This window comes from Ostrea edulis, chromosome 6 (genome assembly GCF_947568905.1).
Source record: "Ostrea edulis chromosome 6, xbOstEdul1.1, whole genome shotgun sequence".
Lineage (NCBI taxonomy): Eukaryota > Metazoa > Mollusca > Bivalvia > Ostreida > Ostreidae > Ostrea > Ostrea edulis.
The window spans coordinates 39,441,490-39,465,788 of record NC_079169.1 but is presented as its reverse complement, the minus strand read 5'-3'; the positions used below and the strand labels follow the sequence as shown (position 1 = coordinate 39,465,788).

Genomic DNA, 24,299 nt, shown 5'->3' with positions numbered 1-24,299 from the left:
GTCATTCCTGTGACGGCACTGGTTTCAGTCAATAAGCCTGTAGTACTATTTACAAATTTATTTACAAATCTACATATATACAAGGACACGTTCACAAGTATATGAAATTCACAATCGAAAAATCACATGCTTTCACCTTCACTGTTAAACTCGATCTCCTCTTTCTCACGAGGTACCTCCTAATTTAATCCACTCACACAAGACCTTTTCTCAAGCAAAATATATAAATTTATCAACTCTTACTTTAATCTCTCAAACTTCGATCATTCAACAGAGACGGAAAGCATTCAAACCAATTAACTCAGAAACCCCTGACATTCGCTCTCCTCTCTAACTAACTCACACGACACCCCTGGAAAAAGGCTAGGCGACCAGCGCCTTGCACCTGTTACTTCAAACACACATCCAATCTTAGACTTGCTCAAGTCTCTATGTTGTTTTTATTATTTATCATTTCGTTCAAATTTTTCTGTGTTTCAGATGTCTAAATATCTGCTCTCTACCATACTTAATGTCACCAAACATAGGTGTTTGGCATTATTAAAAGTATTAAAGAGAGCATTGATTATTAAACATAGAGACTTGAGCAAGTCTAATCCAATTTCTCTATTCCACGATAATTAATTGACGAAGAGATATAGCTCTATTACATACCTCCCCTTCTAAGTGTGATGTGCCGACACACCAACTACAAGATTATAGCTTACACATACTACAGGTGGGTATACATACTATGTCATGGAGATTTGAAAAAGTCAATTTAGTGCATCGTAAGCACATTACCAATAAGCATCATATAGTCATTTCAAATCAAAATGAAATCTTCTCTTTTTTTCATTTTGCTATCTTGAATTTTTTTTTCAGTTTAATCGATTTTTTTTTATACTCATAAAGTTCACATGCAAATAATTACAACGTTACACGGTCACATTCTACTTAGATTGAAGAAAGTCTTGCACAATGCTAAAGTCTTTGATATCGCTCTCGTTCACCCATTGTGTATTGCCATTTTCATATTGTACAAAATAGTGTTTCTCTAGTCGATGTGATTTGTTACGAGATCGCATGACATCCAAAACTTTGACAATAGGGCCATTATCCTGAATCGGGTCATGCACACGTTCTTCATCTAAGTCTAGATCAGAACCCATGGTCTGGGCGGTCACTAGGGTCCACATAGGGCTTCATCCTGTTAACATGGGAGGTCTGCGTTTTTGTATCATTGTTTGGGTCCTGTAGTTTATAAGTGACCTCAGATAACTTTTTCAGTATTTTGAAGGCCAGTTGTGACTCAGCTTTGGAGATAATCCTGGAGTTGTTGACGGAGTGAAAAGCCAAACTTTGTCTCCCTCGGAGAAATAATTCTCTTTCGATTTTCGGCCATGGTACTCCTTCTGACGCTGTTGTGCTTTCTGTATATTGTTTTTCACAAGACTAAAAGCTTCTTGTAGCCGTTGCTTTATATCCTCCTTATAATCGTCAGCTGATGCGTACGATAAAGTTGAGGGACACAACACGGCTTCAGTGGGAAGAACCGGTGCTCTGCCGTGTGTGAGAAGGAATGGTGTCTCTTGAGTACTTTCATGAATCGATGTTCTGTACGCGAACATGATATAGGGAAGGAAAGTATCCCAATCTCTCTGATGTACAGATACGTACATTGAGATTGAAGTTAATGTCCCGTTAAATCTATCAACTAAACTATCAGTCTCAGGGTGATAAGCTGTGGTAAATGTCTTCTTGGTATTTGTTAATTTACATATCTCCTTCATTAGGTTTGATCTGAAGTTCTTACCATTATCAGAGAGTAACTCACGTGGCGCTCCATGTCGGCAAACTATTTCCTTTACAAAGGCTTTAGTGGCAGTCTTGGCGCCTGCGTTGTTAACGGCAACGACCTCCGGCCATCTGGTCAGATAGTCACTAAAGACTATAATGTACTTGTTAGAATTGTACGTAGGTGGAAATGGTCCTAAAACATCAACTGCGACTCTGTGAAAAGGTGCTTCGACTATTGGTATCGGATTTAAAGGTGCCTTTGGTCTGTTTTTCGGAGATTTCTTTGTTGCGCAATCGACGCATGATCGACACCAGGATTCAACATCTGAATACATTCCTTTCCAATAGAAACGTGCTTGCACTTTGTCGTATGTTTTTTGAAATGATAGGTGTCCTGCGGTTAAATCGTCATGACACGCATACAACACTTCATCGATTAAGCTCCTTGGTATCACTAATTGGCGTCTCAATAACTTTCTCCTTCTCTGTGATCCAGGTTGCCACAGATGGTACAGTAGTCCATTTTGAGCAAGTTCATAATCATTAGATAGAATGACAGTCTCACGTGCCCTGGACAACGATTCCGGTAATTCACCGTTTTCTAAGTATGTTATGATAGAAGAAATATAAGGGTCGCTCCTCTGTCTGTCACGCACGTCCTGATACGACCGTTTATATGTTACTTCATCTTCAGAATTCTTAACACTTGCGCTCGCTACAGGGGGTATGCGAGATAACGCATCGGCATTTTGATGGGCTTTGTCAGGACGGTGTTGTATGGTGATGTCATACTCTTGTAGTGTTAATGACCATCGCGTGAGACGACCAGCGGGATCCTTAATGTTCATTAACCACTTAAAGGATTGTGGTCAGTGATCACCGTTATCTCTCTATCAAACAAATAATGTCGGAAGTATTTCACACTCCAAACAATGGCTAAAGCTTCTTTCTCTATGACCGCATAATTTTTCTCATTTGGTTTTAAGCTTCGACTCGCATAAGCGATTGTTCTTTCGCCGTCAGATCCAAGTTGCGCTAAGACAGCTCTTATTCTCGTGTCACATGCATCAGTATAGAGAACAAAGGGAAGGGAAAAATCTGGATATCTCAAAATAGGGAAACATGTCAGAGCCATTTTAAATTCCTCAAAGACATTTTCACATTCATCCGTCCATTTGAATTTGATTCCTTTCTTAAGTAGATAATGCAAAGGAGCGGCTTTGCTGGCAAAGTTTGGAATGAATGAGTAACAGGAAATCAAACCTATAAAACTTCGAAGTTCGCTCACGTTAGTTGGTCTAGGAAAATGGCGCACGGACTCCACTTTCTCCAAGTCTGGTGATATCCCTGATGACGATACCTTGTGTCCAAGAAAATTCACTTCTTCCTCGATAAAGTAACATTTCTGTGCCTTTAGCTTAAGGCCTGCCTCCTCGAATCTCTCAAACACTTGTTCCAAACACTTCACGTGTTCATCAAGAGTTTCCGAGAAAACAATTATGTCATCAATATATACCAGACATGTATTCCACAGTAATCCGCTTAAAACAGGGTCCATGAGTCTCTGAAATGTAGGAGCACTATTACAGAGACCAAACGGCATATAATTGTATTCATAGTGTCCACCGAAGAAGGAAAAAGCAGTCTTCTCTTTGTCTGATTCTTTAATCGAAACTTGGTGGTATCCCTGACATAAATCCAGAACACTGAAATATTTGGACTTGTTAAGCGCGTCTAACATGTCGTCAATACGGGGAAGTGGGTAAACGTCCTTTTTCGTTACTTCATTTATTCGACGGAAGTTGATGCACATGCGAAATTTTCCGTCACGCTTAGGTACAAGGACGATTGGCGCAGAGTATGGGCTTTTAGATGGGCGAATGATTCCATTTTCACACATCACTTCAGTTTGTTTTTCTACAAGTTGCCTTTGGCTCTGTGGAATCCTGTTTGGTCTCGAATGTATGGGTTTACTATCACATATGTCAATACAATGTTCTACAAGATTTGTCCTACCTAACTCATTGTCATTAAAAGCAAACACATGCTTAAATTTCTGCAACAAATTAGTGATTGAAATACGTTCTATTTCATTTAGTGTGGGGGATACATGGAAATCGACCTCATCTTTGCTCTCAGATCCACCATACTTAAAGGTGGCAGGGGACAATTTCTTTGGTTTTGAAACATGTGGAAAGGGGGGTATACACCAAAGTCAGATTATGACAGACTAATGAAAAATCGTATTTCCCTTTTATGTCAATACTTGTATTTCATATTAGTGTAGTTAATAAATTATGACCCTAAATTACATGTAATCTATAAATACTGGTGCTGGTGCACAGAACATGCTCTGAGCAGGTTCCCCCTTTTTGCTTTGATTTTCCCTCATTTGGGCTAATCCGCACCACCCCCACACCATCACAGTACCAAACATGGGGATTTAGACACTATGCACAATCAAGAACCCTATCTGCCCTTCTCAAAAATCTATCTCTCATATGGGGCCATCCAGTTCCCTCACAGCTACAGACTTTTTGCTAGACCTTGCATGTTTTCACCCGAATTTCTTCAGCAACTGACCACGTGTCTTAGTTTCGTATTTGCACCCATCTATATGCTAGGAATCATGGTGACACCTACATGTTGTATATCAATATTTTTATCAACCACTCAGCTACATTTGAAATGCATCCTACAATTATTGTATACATTTTTACACATGTAATATCACTTGAAATATGGGGTATTTCCATTTTTTGAAAAAGTTGACCGGGCCTATGGTGCGAAACTGTTCCCGGCTACCTTTAACATACATCAATGCCATTCAACCCTTCGTACTGACTCGCTTCTTCTACAACCTCACTGTTCTTACTTTCTTTCGTTTCAAATGATATACATTCATTGTTCAAATGCAGAGATTCATTTGCAACATCAATAAAACAAGTAAAGTTTTTTTTAAATATCAAGACCTAAAATACATTCATATGGGAAACTTTTTGCGACATAAACATCAAATTGAGCCTTAGTTTCATGACCAGTTTCAAAATTCAAGTTACATTTTCCAAGAATTTGAATGAAGTCACCTGTTGCTGACGACACAGTAACAGCTCCGGCTGGCGACAGCTCACATCCTCTAGCAACGGTATCATTAACTATGGTCACACTTGACCCGGTGTCCACTAACATTGCGACACATTTTCCATTTACAGATCCTCTAATTTTGGCGACACAAAATTGAGATTTTAATTAACATAACGGAACACTTACAGACTTGGCGGCACAAGACTCATTTTTCCACACACTCGCTGGCACATCCTTGGCGACACAAGAATTTCCAGGTTTGCGTTGATCCGTAATACCGTCCTCGTCACTGGCTAAGGGAGGTTTTCCTCTCGTCGCTTCTGCTATTTTGCCTCCTTCCAAAGAAGCAGACTTTAGTTTCCTGCATTTTTCTTTTCTGTACAAGCATATTCAATGTGGCCAACTTTCATACAGTAGTTACATATTGGTCAGCCATCCGTTGTTCGAAGATCCCTATCAGGTTTCCGGTTCGCACCTCTACCTCGTCCGTTCCCTCGACGGCGTACTCCTCCTCTGTTCGTTTGTGAGGAATAATTGCCATTTTCTGTCGATGTTAGGCGTTTCAGGCTGGTAGCCATAACACTCACTTGCTCGGTAAGATCTGCCACCGACTTTTAAAGGTTTGAGGTTCTGTTCGCTTCACAAGCGGCTGTCATGGTCCTCAAAGTATTTGGTCCGGAGAGAGTTTCATGGCATTCTTCTCTCTTTGCATGTCTGAAGGCTTCCTCGAATGTTTTAGGATTTGACATCAGTACAAATCTCTTAATGCCAGATCTAAGTCCCTGAACAAAGTGTTCTTTTGTTAGAGTTTCTTTTTGTCTTTTCGGCATTTCGATGTAGGCTCTTGCTGATAGCTTCGTGATTTCCGACACATAATCGTCAATGGTTTGATGTTCTTTCTGTCTGCAGCCGAATAGATTGGTATAATACATAGACTGCAGTTCTTTTGGAAGAAATCTCTCTCTGAGGGCATCACATATAGTTGTATAGTCTTCCTTCACTTCTTCAGGAAGTGCGTCGAAATATTCCGCAGCACGGTCCCTCAGAAAGGCAGGTAGTGTTTGCGACTTTCTATTATCTCCCCATCCATTAGCTCTAGAAATTCTCTCAAAGTTGTTGAGCCAGCTATCAATATCCTCATCAAGATTACCATAGAAAGATGTTGGTTTCACAAGCAGTTTCTTTATGAATTCCCGGTGTGAAATTTGTAAATTCAATGTTCGAATTTTCCTGTGCCTGTCGATTTGGTTTCCGCGGTATGTTTGACGTTATTGACACAGTAAGCAGGTCTTCATTGTATCATATCATATCCCACTGCTGCCACCATATAATGTCACAAAGGTCCTTCCTGTGACGGCACTGGTTTCATAACGTCAATAAGCCTGTAGTACTATTTACAAATTTATTTACAAATCTACATAATAATACACAAGGACACGTTCACAAGTATATGAAATTCACAATCCAAACATCACATGCTTTCACCTTCACTGTTAAACTCGATCTCCTCTTTCTCACGAGGTACCTCCTAATTTAATCCACTCACACAAGACCTTTTCTCAAGCAAAATATATAAATTTATCAACTCTTACTTTCATCTCTCAAACTTCGATCATTCAACAAGGACAGAAAGCATTCAAACCAATTAACTCAGAAACCCCTGACATTCGCTCTCCTCTCAAACTAATTCACACGACACCCCTGGAAAAAGGCTAGGCGACCAGCACCTTGCACCTGTTACTTCAAACACACACCCAATCTCTCTATTCCACGATAAATTAATTGACGATGAGATATAGCTCTATTACACCTCTTACCGACTTGCTTTAAAAGTTTTTCAGGCTGGTTGGGCTGTTATATACGGATGTATATTTAATTGCTGTTATAAAATTTAGAAATTCATTTCAAAATTAAGGATTATCTCCCTCATGCATAGCTCTTATCCTTGGACGAATTTGGCTCCACTTGTTTGGCACGCTGTTTTTGGCTATATTTAGATCTAAAACTTCATAGTTATTTCGGATTTCAAACATTTCGGTTGAGCATCACTGGAGAGACATTATTTGTCGAAATGCGCATCTGGTGCATCAAAATTGGTACCGTATAAGTTTTACATTATAAGCTTTGGGTACCCTAATTGAAATAAAGTATTCGCAAGCAATATCCCAGCATAATTCCATCGCATACTTGCTCTTATTGACATTTCTCTAACATTCCTTTGATCTCAGTTGGAAGCTATCGATTTTAGACAACTCGTTCAAATATATTTTTAAAGCCCGTATATCGAAACTCCATGCTGTGTATTCTGTTATAGTAATAGCTTTAATCTACCACAAGCATTTGAAGAAATGAATAGTAAATGATTTCTTACATTAAGGAGGTGATCTACATCGTCATAATGGCTGACTTCCTTTTTAAACATGAATGAAAATATTGGTTTCAACAATAGTAGTCTATTCCTCTCATATTATATTGCATAGCTGAGTAGCTCAGTAGGTTAGCAAGTCGACTGTTGAACAGTAGATAGCGGGTTCTAGTCCAGGGGGTGTTTTCAATTTTTTTTTTTTAGATTGTTTTCCATCAAAACTGCATTTTTTAACTAAATAAAGTAAATTTGAAAGTTTTCAGTTTCAAAATATTGTTGTACATGTCCTTCACTTTTCATCCGCATCAAATTTCTCTGGTGTAGCATTCCTTCTTAAAATATCTGGAAGCATTGACGTAGTCACGCGCTTAAAAGTGATGTAGGGGGTCAAATCTAACTTCAGCAAAGATCAATATAAAAGGAAAACCAGACTATAGTAAAAAAAAAAAAAAAAAAAAAAAAAAAAAAAAAAAAAAAAAAAACGTTAACAAAGGGAGGGGCACAAACAGTTTTGGCTAGCCCAGACTATCTCCCCGTGTGGCTATTCATATGTCTGCAAGGCTACATCTTCTAGAATAATATAATTAGAATACCGAGCGAAGCCGAAGGACCGTCCACAAAGCAAGGCTCTAAAGGTATCACGTGTGTAAAAGAAAACATGACAAAATGAGCGAAAGAATAGAGATAATCTCTACATACATGTACGTTCATTGAAATTTTGTGATCCATATCCATATGGGCACAGCAATTTTTTTTTGTTCATTACGTGTAGTTGCTTCAACGGTTATTCGTGTTTTAATTTAGAAATACAAGGATCTGACGTGCAATTTGTAATTCAAACCTCCCTTTTGTTAAAAACAAACGGTTAATTATTATTGTAACAGCTTTTACCAAATCGTTATTGGATTTCCGAAATTCGGTATGCTTCCCAAGATATGCAGAAATGAATTCGGCAAAATGCCTATTATTTTTTGGTCGACTTTTAGCTGGACCCTGGCATTATACGACTACAAAGAATGTTTGAGCATTGCAACAAGCTATTACATTGAACGTGCAGCATTAGGTATCGTTTCTAAGTTGAATTTCGTACCACAATTCATAAATTGTAGTCCGTAATAACTCCAAGTGACTAAAAATTCTAAAACCGTCTAATAACGGGAGAAGTAAATTGTAAAAGGGGGACAGAGTAGGACCCCTGCCTACCCCAACCTCCTGTTTCAACATGTCTGTTATAACGATTTCTTCAGTAGAATACAAGTATCTGAGCACCACAATTTGATTTTAGATGTTTTCTTCTTTGTAAATGTAATTACTAGCTATCCACAATAGACAGCAAAATTCATATTGAATTCCTACAAAATCAGACAGCACAAATAACAAGGAAACCTGTATTTTATCGTCTTTTCGACATGTCTTTTTTTTTCGAGGTGAAAAGTCGCTAATTATCGTTTTGAGGTATTTTCGTTTTATCGTCTTTTCGCCTCGAAAAGACGATAAAACGACAAATCAACAAGCGAAAAGGCGATAGATTAGTTTACTAATTTGCGAGTTTCTTTGTCGTCTTTTCGCCTGTATTTTGTCGTCTTTTTAACTTTTTGTTGTCTTTTCGTTCTGTCGTCATTTCGAGGCGAGAAGTGGCTAATTATCGTTTTTTCATCTTTTCGTTTTGTCAACGTTTCGCCTCGATATAACGAAAAGACGATAAATTGTAAAATGGCACAAATCAGCTGCCACTGTATCTTTCTCGTTTTAAGAAAAAGTTGGTACTTTTTAAAAGGAAAGTAATACAACAATTTCAGGACAAATGTTTCGTACATTTAAGTATACGAGCGCATGCGTCGAACAATGTCAAATTTACTATCTGTTACATTGTATATATAATATTTATACTGTAAATATCGCTTAGCTCGACGACCGTTTGATGTACATCTGTTTTCTTATACATGTGATCGGAACATTGTAATGCAAATACTATAGTATAGTTTTGATCAATATTGGCGTAATTTTAGTATTTGTGACGCCATAAGCAGATGGTGATTCAGAGGTCGCATTGACTTAAACTTTGAGCCGAAAGACATTAGATTTAGTAGTCGTACCTCCCTTATATAAACATATGTTATGGTTTATAAGATTTTTTTCTTAAATCCCTTCAAAGTTGATGTATAGAGACATTGTCTTGATGAACGACAAACCCAATACCTTTTCTCTTTTCTTTTATTGCTCAACCTTTGATATATCTCACCTCTGGTATGTCCATGGGTCAGTGCTTGCCCAACTCTTTATTTTGTATTCCTTGTAGGAGATTGATCAATGTTCGCTATCTTCACCTTTCATGATAGAGAATGATAGGATAAATCAGCTTCAATATTTTATATTTTTGGTGATTTTGATTTGATAGAAAAAGTTGGGATATGTTCCTATGCAGTGCGGAACATGAAGGATGATACGCCTGCCTTTTTAAGAGAATGTACAACGATTCCAGTGAAATAAGACGATGCTGATTCCCTAGACTTTGATTCAAATACACGTGTTTAGTAATTTTAGAATTTTTTGTCTCATCAAATTTTAAGTACTACGTAATTATCAATGCATCGTAATTACATTGTAGGGAGAGTCTGGTGTTCCAGGAGAAATTGGACCAAGAGGTTCCCGAGGTGCTACAGGCGAGCGCGGTCCACCAGGACCAGCAGGGGAGTCAGGACCTCCGGTACACTATTTACCACCCTGCTTTAGTGATTTAAATCAATATTTTCTACAAATCCAGATGTTAAGATCATGTGATACTGTTTCAGGGACCTCCTGGGGGTCTTGGAGAAAGAGGAGACACCGGGGCTCCGGGTACTGTGGTAAGTGTGACCGAGTAGAATGGCAGATGTTGAGTTTTTAGCATACAATATAAGATAAATTGACGAACAATAACAGACAAAATAGAAGTTAAACATATGATATTGCAAACATGAAAATGTTACCCAAAGTGAATGTTTCATATTTTTAGAAAAAAATACTTAATGAAAAAGAATGTGTACTGCAAATGAGTTGAAATTGAAACGTATATCAACGCTTTAACTTTGACTGTAAATATACAATAAAGTAGAAAACTACTTTACCTGATGATAAAATTCATAATCAAATATAGAAGTTACACTACAGAGGATGCAGATGATGTAGACCGGATCGAAACGTATTACTGCTCTGATTAAACTATATAAAACACGGTAAATTTATACATAAAGAGAAATTCTAATATTGGATTAAAAAAATGTGAGTTGTATCAAATCAAAATATTTTTTAAAAATCCCATAGAAATAATGAATTAAGACTTTACTCAGCCAACTCAATCCAGGCGAGCAGTAGAACTTACCGTTAATTAAATTTCAAAGAAAATGATAAAACCATTAACTGCATAGGGCTATTGGTTTCACATACTATAACATACTCCCCTGGAATATTGTCTTAAGATTATAGTAATATTACATCTAAAAATAATGAATACATAAAGAAACTGGTTTCACCTACAGTGTATCACATAAAAGCGATTATCAGTTTGAATATTTCAAAAGATCGTGCAAAACCAACTGAAAGACAAGCTAATCTTTCTGAGAGAAGATGCGGTACGCATCTTCTCTCAGAAAGATTAGCTTGTCTTTCAGTTGGTTTTGCATCTGGATTAATGTGTATATACATATATATATATATATATGTGTGTGTGTGTGTGTGTGTGTGTGTGTGTGTGTGTGTGTGTGTGTAAAAAATAAAAAAGATACACGAAGACGTTTAGTATATATATTAATATATATATATATATATATATATATATATATATTAATATATATATATATATATATATATATATATATATATATATATATATATATATTGAAATTGTGAATAAACTATTCACACTGATTTTGACCACGGATAACTCCGTTTACCTGATCAAGATATAGGGCTCACGGTGGGTGTAGCCGGTCGACAGGGAATGCTTACTCCTCCTAGGCTCATGATCCCACCTCTGGTGTGTGCAGGGATCCGTGTTTGTTCAACTCTCTATCTTGTATTGCTTATAGGAGTTATCAGATTGATTGCTGTTCATTATCTTCACCTTTCACAACACAATTCTTTTAGAAAACTGATGTCGACATAGTTGTTATACTGATCGACCCGATCAAAATAGACAAAAATCAATGAATAGAATTTTACAGAACCTCACTGAAATTAGACACAAACTGCAGACTGAAGGAATCACATGAAATAATATTAGGTTATTTGTCTAGTTTAAGCAACGACAGCCATATTATATAGAAATGTATTGAAATGAAAAATCAAAAGATAAAAAGAAATGCATTAAATACATTCGCGATGTACAAAGTTAAAACGTTTTTAGATGTGTGTAATAGTAAACAATATTGCAATATGCATGTGATACATGTAAATTGTAAGTTTTGTTTTTTGAATTAAGGGAAAAAATTTTTTTAGAAATTCATTTTATATGAAGCCTGGGTGGGATTACTAATAATGTATTCGTTGACAAGTGTTCTTTTTCTTTTGATTTAAAACGGAAATTGGACAGTATGGATTTCTCTTACGCATCAATATACACATGCCCTTTTTGATATGCGTGTAAAACCTATTGCATGTACCTATATATCATATCAAGAGTAGAAATATGGCAGTCACCGTATTGCATATATACATAATGTACCTTTAGTAGTAAACTTTAGATGGTAGCTTTATGGCTATATGATTGGGTGTAAATATTGGGCATAATGTTATTTGATTTGCGAATCAAATACTTTTGACGTTATAGACGGTAACGTCTTTTTTTTGCGTGTGTGTGTGTGTGTGTGTGTGTGTGTTTTTTTTTTTTTTTGGGGGGGGGGGGTTGTTGTTGTTGTTGTTTTTTGTTGTTTTGTTTTTACATTTAAGAGGTATTAGTCGCTTTACCTGATAAAATGTGATATACATGTACACAATAGGACATTATCTCACCGGAGGGCGCGTTACGCAAGCTTCACATACACCTCTGTCAAAGCTTGGAATCACGTGACAATATAATCACATGATATCAACAATCATTCTCGGTTTCCTTTCCCTTTAAAAGTTCTGACAACAGGTGATACATCAGGCTCTTTTATAGCCCCCTGGCACTTTAAAAAGTACATATTTACCACTTAGCTGTTTGTCTCTTATTTTACAAGTTTTATCGTATTTTTACAGCCTTTCTTACTTTTGATTCCATGTTTACATTTAAATCTCCACCACGTGAATGTTCTACATTCATACGCATATTAAGAAGTAGTTCCAAATTTTGGATCAGAAAACGGCGATTTTAAACAATTTACAGTAAGCATCAATTTAATTGCAACAAAAACATTTCATAATATGATTAAATATTTAGTCCAAAACATAAATGTTGGATATAAGAAACTTTTACAAGATTTCTGTTAAAAGTCGTTGACGGCTAGAGGTGTAGTGCGAGGAGCGCACGGAACTCTAGGTAGAGAATACACACTAGGATTCAGCCATTTTTTCTATGACACGTCAAACCCAATCCGTGCAATATAATAAAATCCGGCTTATATTGCAAGATGATAACATGAAAAATACTTTCCTTTTTATTTCATTTCAATTACAAAAATGAAACAAGCGAATCAAATAACATGAGTATTTACTGACACAAAACCATTAATTTCATTGATATTATGACAGTCTAACGCCGCATGGATTATAAGCAATTAGTAAATCAAGTAACATGAGTATATATAATTATACAGAACCAACATTCTAAACTATATCATTTTATTCATTTATTTCAATGAAAGGATAGGTTTTCCCCGTAAAAGGGTTTCTTTGGGAAATAAAACCGAAAAAATGGGGCTTGATATTTTGCGCGGTGAAATATTTGAAAATTAAAGGAAGAGAATCAAATAACATGAGAACGTGTACATGTATACAGAGGCAACATTCTAAAATGTGTTTAAGGGGAGTTTTCCCCGGTTATTTATAGTACATATGCGGGCTAATCATTTAGTACAAATAAGCTAACAGAAACTATTTCAAGCAGCATTTATGTCTTTAGCAGTTTATCTATCAACATCAATCCATCGATGTTTAAGGACGTATGTGTAAGAGTGATCAGTTGATGTTAAAGGACGTATGTGTAAGAGTGATCAGTTGATGTTAAAGGACGTATGTGTAAGAGTGATCAGTTGATGTTAAAGGAGGTATGTGTAAGAGTGATCAGTTGATGTTAAAGGACGTATGTGTAAGAGTGATCAGTTGATGTTTAAGGACGTATGTGTAAGAGTGATCAGTTGATGTTTAAGGACGTATGTGTAAGAGTGATCAGTTGATGTTAAAGGACGTATGTGTAAGAGTGATCAGTTGATGTTTAAGGACGTATGTGTAAGAGTGATCAGTTGATGTTTAAGGACGTATGTGTAAGAGTGATCAGTTGATGTTAAAGGACGTATGTGTAAGAGTGATCAGTAGAAGACATCGATGTTTAAGGATGTATGTGTAAGATTGATCAGTTGAAGACATCGATGTTTAAGGACGTATGTGTAAGAGTGATCAGTTAATGTTTAAGGACGTATGTGTAAGAGTGATCAGTTGATGTTTAAGGACGTATGTGTAAGAGTGATCAGTTGATGTTAAAGGACGTATGTGTAAGAGTGATCAGTAGAAGACATCGATGTTTAAGGATGTATGTATAAGAGTGATCAGTTGAAGACATCGATGTTTAAGGACGTATATGTAAGAGTGATCAGTTAATGTTTAAGGACGTATGTGTAAGAGTGATCAGTTGATGTTAAAGGACGTATGTGTAAGAGTGATCAGTTAATGTTTAAGGACGTATGTGTAAGAGTGATCAGTTGATGTTAAAGGACGTATGTGTAAGAGTGATCAGTTGAAGACATCGATGTTTAAGGACGTATGTGTAAGAGTGATCAGTTGATGTTTAAGGACGTATGTGTAAGAGTGATCAGTTGAAGACACATTTTGTTGCATTTGCAAACGCATGGTTGAAAATGGTACACATTGACTTTGACAACATGTATATCATCTTTATCAAAGTTTCTCTCCCGCTGAGTTTTTGGGGTAATGATTTTAGTGCGTTGATCTTGTGTTTTAATCTTGCTTTTACTTTAATCTTACTGTTGTAGCGGTTGGTACAGAGGGAACTTACACTGCTTCGCTAGTGAGCTAGTTTTATTTATGTGATAGAGTCTCTCTCTTTTGATCACGCAGGTAAAACAACGGTGAGCGTGATCAGCCCTTAGGTGGGTGACCGCTAAACGTTACAAAATGGTAGCAGCTGTGGGATTCTGATGTTTGGTGCACCTGCTTCAGGAAGAGTCTCTTCAGAGCTCTGGATACGGACGTTGTTTCGTCCGAGGACGACGGTGGTTGTCTTCGGGAACAACGGATGCCGTTGCTGAAGAGGTGCCAGACATTCAGAAATTCCTCACGCTAAGCTTCCTTGAGTGGGGAAAATGTAGCGGACAGTATTGAGGCAACTTATACTGCCTCGCTAGTGAGCTTTATGTGTAGCTTTTCTAGTTATGTGATAGAGTTTATCTCTTGATCACGCAATATAAGCAAACGGCGAGCGTGATCGTGACCACTACACGTTACATTGTCATCATCCCAAATACACACTGGTACGAATTACCACCTAACGTTTTACCTTAGGTCACAGGGGACATTTTCTTTGGTTTTGAAGCATGTGGGTAGGGGGTATACAAAGTCAAAGTCAGATTATGACAGACTAATGAAAAACCAATATGAAATACAAGTATTGACATAAAGTCAATACTTGTATTTCATATTGGTGTAGTTAATAAATCATGACCCTAAATTACATGTAATCTATAAATACTGGTGCTGGTGCACAAAACATACTCTAAATAAGTGCCCCTTTTTTGCTTTGATTTCCTCTCATTTGGGCTAATCCGCACTACCCGCACACCATTACAGTATCAAACATGGGGATTTAAACACTGTGGACAAGCAAGAAACCTATCTGCCCTTCTTAAAAATCTATCTTTCTTATGGGGTCATCCACCTTCCCTCTCAGCTACAGACCTTTTGCTGGACCATGCATGTTTTCACCCGAATTTCTTCAGCAACTGACCACATGTCTTAGTTTCGTATTTGCACCCCATCGATATGCTAGGAATCATGGTGACACCTATATGTTGTATATCAACATTTTTATGAAGCACTCAGCTACATTTGACATACATCCTAAAATCATTGTATACATTTTTACACATGTAATATCACTTCAAATATGGGGTATTTCCAATTTTTTAAAAGGTGATGGGCCTATAGTGCGAAACTGTCCCCTGCTACCTTAGGTGGCAGGGGACAGAGTTTTGGTTCTGAAACATGTGGGTAGGGAGCAAAGTCAGATTATGACAGATTAACGAAAAACCATATTTCCCTTTTATGTCAATACTTGTATTTCATATTGGTGTAATGTATAAATTATGGCCCTAAATTACATGTCATCTATACATACTGGTGCTTGTGCACAAAACATGATCTAAGAAGGTGTCCCTTTCTCGCTTTGGTTTTCTCTTATTTTCTGCTAATTCGCACCACCCGCACACCATCAAAGTACCGAGCGAGGCGATTCAGACACTGTGCACAATCAAGAACCTTGTCTGCCCATTTAAAAAATCTACCTTTCATATGGGGCCATCCACCTTTCCTCTCAGCAACAGACGTTTTGCTGGACCATGCATGTTTTCACCCGAATTTCTTCAGCAACTGACCACATGTCTTAGTTTCGTATTTGCACCCATCTATATGCTAGGAATCATGGTGACACCTACATGTTGCATATAAACGTTTTCATAGAGCACTCATCTACAATTGACATGTATCCTAAATTTATTGTATACATTTTTTACACATGTAATATCACTTCAAATATGGGGTATTTCCATTTTTTAAGAAAGATGACCGGCCAGGTTATCGTGCAAAATTTGTTCCCAGCTACCTTAATTACTCTAAATTATTATATTTCCATAAAGAGGGAGATACCAAGGAAATGGGCATACCTTTGTGATACAGGAATTTTCAATATTACTAACATTATACTTTTCTATAATTATAAAGGTCTGATAATGGATTCATGCAACAAACATAGATATCAATTAACGATACATGCACTATTTTAACAATATCATGACACAATAAGTTTAATAAAATTTAATGATGTATTGATACCACCTATTCAAGATTGTAATTACATGTACATAGAATGCATAAAATTCATTGTTTACAATCAACGGAGATTCCGAAATTCATTTGTAAATTGTATTCAATTACTTTAAAAAGGTGAAAGGTGAAGATAACGTACAGTGATCAATTTCACAACTCATATATGGAGTGGTTTCAAAAATGGAATATTTTGATTCACAATCTCATTAAAATCAGACTTCTTAGATCCGCACCGTATACTCTGCGTAAGATTGTTGCGATTGTGAGTGTATCGTAAAATCTGAATTCAATTTACTTTATTCGGGTATGTATTTATAGGGATTACCTGGCGAAAATGGCGGCCCAGGACCTAGGGGATCGCGGGGAAGCAGGGTGAGATACTGTTACAGGGAAGAAAGTGAAGAGTTAAATATTGTCTGATAAATTTAGATTCAATATACATTTTACAATCAAGAGTTAAATATTGTCTAATAGATTTAAATTCAATATACATTTTACAATCAAATAAGAGTTTACGAGTATTTTAGTGAAATACACGAAATGAGTGTTTTACATATTCCAAATGCATACAAATTCAAAAACATTTAAATGAGTGATTTTGATAAGTATTTTTTACGGTAAGGGTCCGCGAGGTATAGGAGGAATAGATGGTGCTCCCGGTGAGATAGGTCTTGAAGGAGTTAAAGGTGAGCCAGGGCCACCTGGTCCTCCAAGTAATCAGCAAGCACCACCAGGAATCCCCGGTGATAAAGGTGAATCGGGTGATCCGGGTCCACCAGGAGAAAGTGGTCTTAGAGGCTATCCAGGAAACCCAGGACCTGCTGGAAATATTGGACCCCAGGTAAGACAAATAAAAAAATAAAGACATGTAAGGAATATTCATGTATAAGTCATATATATGCAATGTTGTCTCAAATTTTCCATGCGATGTGAAATTTTTACTTTCTATTTAGTTTAGTTTAGTTTAGTTTATTGAAACTTTGATCTCTGTACATAACATAGAATAAAAACAAGAAATGCTGCAGAAACATGTATGCCCACCGTGGTGCAAAATTGAAAAGGTTTATACAAATGCATCATTTAATTGATAGTGGTGCCAAACCAATTCAATATATTGAGCGGACAATATCTTCCTATGCCCAGAGTTGATTGACCATTGACATTTGACCATGTGACCTAAAATAAATAGGGGTCATCTACTCGTTACGATGTACCAGTGTACCAAGTTTGTTGTCAATCAAGCAAATTATTCTTAAAATATAGTAGATAATATGTTACTACGTCCAGTTTGACCCTTGACCTTTGACCATGTGAACCCAAAACTAGTAGGGGTTATCTACCCTTTATGATTGTTGTCATATTGATGTCTGTCTAGCAGAATGTTCTCAAGATATTGAGCGGGCAATATATTACTATGTTCAGTTTGACCCTTGATCTTTGACAATATGGCCTCAAAATCAATAGGAGTCTTCTACTCTTTAGAATGTACCAGTGTACCAAGTTTGATGTCTGTCAAGCAAAGACTTCTCAAGATATTCAGCGGATAGTATATTCTTATATCCAGTTTGACCCTTGAACTTTGACCATATGACTTCAAATTCACTAGGGGTAATTTCTTCCTTAGAATATATCAATGTACCAAGTTTGATATGTGTTACTGAAAGGGTTCTCAAGATATTGATCGGACAGCAACTTCCTTTGTCCAGAGCAGATTGATCCGTGACTTTTAGACCTGAAAATCAATGGGGTACTGTTCTACCCATACATGTAACCCACCCACATATGAAATATCATTGCCATCAAATGAATGGTGCTCAAGATATTGAGCGGACAACATGTGGTCTACCGTCTTACCAACCGAACGACCAACCGACTGGTGCAAAACAATATACCCCTCTTCTTTGAAAGGGGGCATAAAATACAAACATCTGCGCTGGAGCGATGAAACAAAGTTGATAATAGAAAAGACAGCTTAAGAAGGTATCAGGACGATGGTTTTCAAAAAGTGACGTCACTATTAACATATCGGTTTGACCTCCATACTACGATCATTGGCGATTGTACTTCGCCAATTATCGTACTATGGATTACTTTGACTTCACTTTTTCTCAAAAACGTCTGAAGGACTTATCAAGGATGATAAATCACACAAACACTTTTCTGCATTACATGAAGAACCACCGCCCCAATATCTTTTTATGTTTTAAATATTGAACAACTGTTTTATTTTGTAGGGTGATACCGGCCCCCCTGGTTTACCTGGAGAAACGGGATCTTCCGGTCCAAGGGTGAGTTATGGTATGCTATGCATAATATGTGCTTTGTAATGGCGATATCTACTCATTGGAGCGGCGAGTAAAACGGCGATCTGTGGTCAATGGAGCGACGAGTGTATTAAAGCTATTGTTTACACAGATGCAAAATGGGATGTACAGGTATGTCTGTATACCTGTACCTGGCGGGTGTAAACAATAAAAGGGGATTCCTTGCTGCAAGTGAGGTTTGCTACAAATTGTTCATTGTCTAATCATATGGTCAATCGATGTTTTGTTGATTCTAGGTTGCACGTCATTAAAAAATTATCGAAAAATATTAGAATTTATGAGCATATATACATACATACATATATATATATATATATATATGTGTGTGTGTGTGTGTGTGTGTGTGTGTGTGTGTGTGTGTGTGTGTGTGTGTGTGAGAGAGAGTTTGGTAAAATTTCTCCGTTATTTCCCTAACTCTATTGTTACACAACTGTATGTATATAAACATAGCATATAACTAGAGCCAAGCTCGTTGCAAAGCAACGAGAGGTCTTCCGTCGGAGCTGTGTAACATAAAAACCTTAAACTTGACCATATGTCCTTGGGTCAGGTCCTAATGCAGCCTAGTTAACATGAAAATACAGGAAGCGTACATGAGTATGTGTGTGTGGGATCTAACTTTCGCCTTCTTTCCGTCTTGATATGTTATACGTAACATCACCCCGGGAAAAATTATTTGAAAATACTTATCCAGTGATTTTACAAAAGACGAATACAAGTTAAGTTTTTAGAAACAAAATAATCAACTGTACTGTGACAGGAAGATAAGTACTGTAACGATATAAGTAGTTTGGCTACGCTGGCGATTCTGACTTCTCCTATGTACTTATGAAATAGTTTGAGAATTTAATATATATCATTGAAATGAAGCTATAAAGGTGTACTATAAATTTTTATCGTTAGGTGTTTAATAAATTTATACTACTCAAGTACATGCGTGTATGATCTCATTCCACGAATCAGTCTTTTGAGGCGTGCGTGTATGTGGGATTAAATTCTTTCAGCATTTAACTTTTCAGTCCCAATAATGAACAAAAAATTACTATTTAAATTTATGAAATTTATGGCTCAGGACATACAATAAAGGTTTATAGCTGTTACCAATATTTTATCATACAACAAAATTATGATAGCATAATATTTAGACTGAAGAGAATAATTCATCGAGTTTGAATTATTTATACATACAAATCAAATAAATTGCTCTCAAATCTTGAATATTTTATTAAACTTTTTAAAATATCTATCTGCGTAAATACATGTAGATATATTATGTACACAGTGCGCACAGAAGTCGCGTATGAATTTCACGCCAGGGGCACGTGTCGAAGTAAGTTATACACATATTTTTCCCCCTTCACCTACCTAATGATACGGTTACCTGTTTGCGGGTCAAGCATTTTACTCATATATAACACAATACTCGAGCAAAATACTATGTTTATGAGATCAATAAGATGTTAATGAACAACTTTTCCAGCGAAAGCCATATCGAAATATTTACCATTTTTGAGTTATAAAGCGAAAACTTTGAAGATCCCCAGATCCCTAATTTAAGGGACCAGCCCCTTTTTAGGGATACCAAAAGAAAGATCTTAACATTTTGCACAACTTTTGTTCTACACGTCTTAACAAAATATTTTTAGTTTAAAAGATACAAAGGAAAATATGTGTAATTTTTTGCTCCTTTAGGCGTCCTAAATTTTTAACCCTGTCAACCACCATTTCGAACGCTGTAATCAAAAAACAAAAAACGATGTGCACAACTACAATGCTCCTACTTTTCATTTTCAATGCATTTTCTGCTCAAGCTTATACAGTCTCGGAGCCTTTGTCTGGAAACCAAAGCCCCTAAAATTTCATTGAAAGGGGAATAACTCGTGAACAGAAGGGAATTTCTGAAATGTAGTATATTATTTTAAAATCGTTCTATAAAGTTTATAAACCCTGAAAATTTGAGCAAAATCCATGCAGAAATGAGCGAGATATGAAGCTTCAAAGTTAGCGTCTAGGAAAAAGAAGAAAAAAAAGAATAATAAGAATAATCTTAACCAGCACAATCAGTAGAAGGTCTTCCGTTGTTACGGAAGACCTTAATTATCATCCTGAATGCTGAGGAATGCCACACAAAAGAATGAATAAATGTTTAAGGCGAGCTCAAAGACTCCGGGTATGTTTTAAATATTGTAGTCAAGTTAACTGTATATTTTCCGCCGTTTACAAATTACTTTATGAATAATTAAGTAACTTGTGTTGACAAATTTATATTCATGGCAGCTGCATATTTAAAAAATAATTCACTTCGTACTGCTGAGTTGTTATTATTATCATTAGAGAGAGGGGTACGACCGCCACATTAATGAAGTGGCAGCCGCTAGTTAAATTGTATGGCGATTGCCAGATAAATTAAGTTGTGGCCTCCAGGTAGTGGCAGATAAGTGGCGGTTTCCAGAAAGACTAAGTGGCTTCCTTACTATATTCAATCGTCATATTCGTAATTTTCTTTCCAATCGGGATCGGGATGAATCGGTTTCATATTCGTTTCATATTCATGTTCATCTTCATATTCGATTCATGTTCAGAGACATCTCTCTTAACAGAGAATACATATAAATATATCTAGCACTACAACTACACTAATCTACAAATGTATTTACAACGCAGACTACATGGTTTTTTTTTTTTTTTGGTTTTTTTTTTGTTGTTGTTGTTGTTTGTTTTGGTTTTGGTTTTTAGGCTTGCCAATTAATGTTAAAAGCGGAGTAAATTTGGACATGCCCTATTCGTCCAAAGAGCTGATTCACAATCACCTCTTTGGACGAATATTATGTAATTCTTTTTGTTTGTCCCGAAAATTTGGCAATCTGGTTGTTCATGTCGTTGGTCATTTTAGTGCTTTGTGTATATATAAATGTATTTACTTTTTATTATTTATTTTTTTTTAAAAATTACTAATTGTAATGCAGAGTATTTATTGAATCTCCTGGATACGAGTTAACTTTAATATCTATTAACTCGTAGTTAATACCAGAGATTAATTAAGTCTATTACGTGAATTACTACTTCGTACATAGTGGATCAGCTCTTTGGACGAATAGAACATGTCCTGATTCGTTCCGCACTCAGCTTTGATTGGCAAGCCTAAAACCCCAAACCATGTAATCTTCGATCATTCTAATTAAAATTAGATCCTTTGATCCGCTAATCTACTATCGCTACCCTTGTGTAGAGATAGTAGATGAGCGGATCAAATGATCTAATTTTAATTAGATTGATCTTCGATGTAAATACTTTTGTAGATTTAGTGTAGTTTTGTAATCTTCGATGTAAATCCTTTTGTAGATTTAGAGTAGGTTTAGTGCTACGTGTATTTATTTGTAGTTTTTGTTGTTGTTTTATAATTCTCTGTTAATATTGACCACATTATGAAATTGGCCACAGTTTTTTTTTTTTCGTTTGTCCTCAAGAAGGCACTGGTCCATTCTCTCACCAGAGGGCGCGCTAACGCCCTCTGGTGAGACATTGGGCACTGGTCGTCCCGAAAATTTTACAATCTGGTTGTTTGTGTCGTTGGTCATTTTAATGAATTCACTGTGACGTCATAGTACTTTTTGTGTATGTCGACTTGCGTTACGTTGTTATGACAGATGAACACAACTGAAGAAGACCAGTAACACGGTCGAAATATTTCAAATGTCAAATAAATAAGGATATTAAAAAAAATGACCAAGTGATATTTAGTGCTTCATATATATAGATATATATATATATATATAGCTTTACGGAGGATTTCTGTGTTTTCTTTTCATATTTTATATATATATATATATATATATATATAAAGCACTAAATAATCACAACTAGGTACTGAAAATTTTCGCCCCAGCCCGGGGTCGAACCAGCGACCTGCGGCACCTACCGCCTAGCAAGACCCAGTGTGTAAGTCCACTCGGCCACAACGACTTCCCTAAAAAGGAAGTTTTGTTATGCTCCTAAAGCGCTACTTATACACACTGATGCAATCTCACACAGTCGATGTGTCATTCAGTAAGCCTTATATAATTGGTTTTACGGAAATGGTCGAGTAGTTACGGTTGACAATCTGAGGTGTTATAATTGTTTGTTTGTGCTTTATATATATATATACATATATTTACTAGAACAAATTAAGTCCATGATATAAGCAAAATATAGAAAAATTTCAGATGAAGATTTCACATTTACTCCAAAGTCTTCAGTGGAATTTGAAAAACAAAAATAACATTACTCGGATCACCTCGGTCGATTCCATCTAACCTCAGATTGTCAACCGTAACTACTCGACCATTTCCGTAAAACCAAGTGAACATCGTATGTCGATCAACGCCATCAGAGTATGTTACCAGGTGTACACAAATGCAACTATGACGTCACAGTCGTACATTACAATATGAAACGCGAGCTTTCAAATCCATCTAAGTATAAGTTAGAGTATATTAAGTGAAATCTTAATGGATAAGAAGGGGCGGAGCGAACGTTAGTGAGCGAGCCCCTTCTTATCCAATAAGATTTCACTTAATATACTCTAACTGGCTTAGAATGTAACATAGTTTTTCATTGGCTGGGAACGATAGGCGCAATTTGACGTCATATAACGTGTATAATGTGGGATACCGGTGTGTTTTCGCTCGATACCGCTTCAGGACTGAGTAATGCCGTATTTTTCTACAATGGTAAGACTTTTGGATTTCGCGGGATGGAACAACACAAAAGCTGTGCTGCCGAGCAGTTTGAAATTGGATTTGACCATGAGAACGATCGTAAGTACGTTAAATACACCCCGCGTGTGACCAAAAACGTTCAAGGAGGTTTAAAGCATCGAAAAATTGAGATAAAACCTATCATTCAATATGATGATCCAGAAAATCCACGCTGCCTTGTAAAGATTTACGAGAAGTATCTATCTTTGATTCCTCGAACAGGACACCTCTACCGGAAGCCGTTAGAAACTGTATCTTCATATGGTCCAAAATTTGGTGCTAATGCTATACCGATCAACCAGATGTCTCAAATGTTTAAACGGTTCTATGCAGAAGCAGGTATTGAAATTTAAATAGTGACAATTTTTCCTCTTTTTTATGTTTTTTAAGAGAAGAGGGGGGGGGGTCAGACTGTTCTCTCATTTAATCGATGTCTAAATAAGCCATTTTGTTGTAAGTTTTTTTTTGTTTTTTTGACAATGTAATAAAGTTGTCTGAAACATTTACAATGTCATAAAATTTATTTTCAAATAGCCAATCACAGTCAGTCACGTGATATCTCTCTGTTGGGAATTCTTAATGAATAAGTGAGCCACTTAATGAACAACTTCTTGAAATCTGATTGGTCGACAAACTAGGTTATATTCTAATGCCTCGTTCACACGAAGAATTTAATTCGCATTAAACGTAAGTTAATGCGAATTAAATCTGAACCGCGTTCACCCTTTAATAGAGATGCATACGAATTTAATGCACATTAGTTTACTTCGCATT

At 36.5% G+C, this 24,299-nt stretch overlaps 1 protein-coding gene across 1 annotated transcript in view; it reads left to right on the top strand.

The window, feature by feature from the left end:
- LOC125646539 (collagen alpha-1(I) chain-like) overlaps positions 1–24,299 on the top strand; it is a 168,684-nt gene that overhangs the window by 64,417 nt on the left and 79,968 nt on the right. The window contains exons 23-27 of the mRNA XM_048872887.2: positions 9,837–9,935; positions 10,021–10,074; positions 16,781–16,834; positions 17,085–17,303; positions 18,697–18,750. Coding sequence (XP_048728844.1) covers positions 9,837–9,935; positions 10,021–10,074; positions 16,781–16,834; positions 17,085–17,303; positions 18,697–18,750 — 480 coding nt within the window. The remainder of the gene's footprint in view (positions 1–9,836; positions 9,936–10,020; positions 10,075–16,780; positions 16,835–17,084; positions 17,304–18,696; positions 18,751–24,299) is intronic.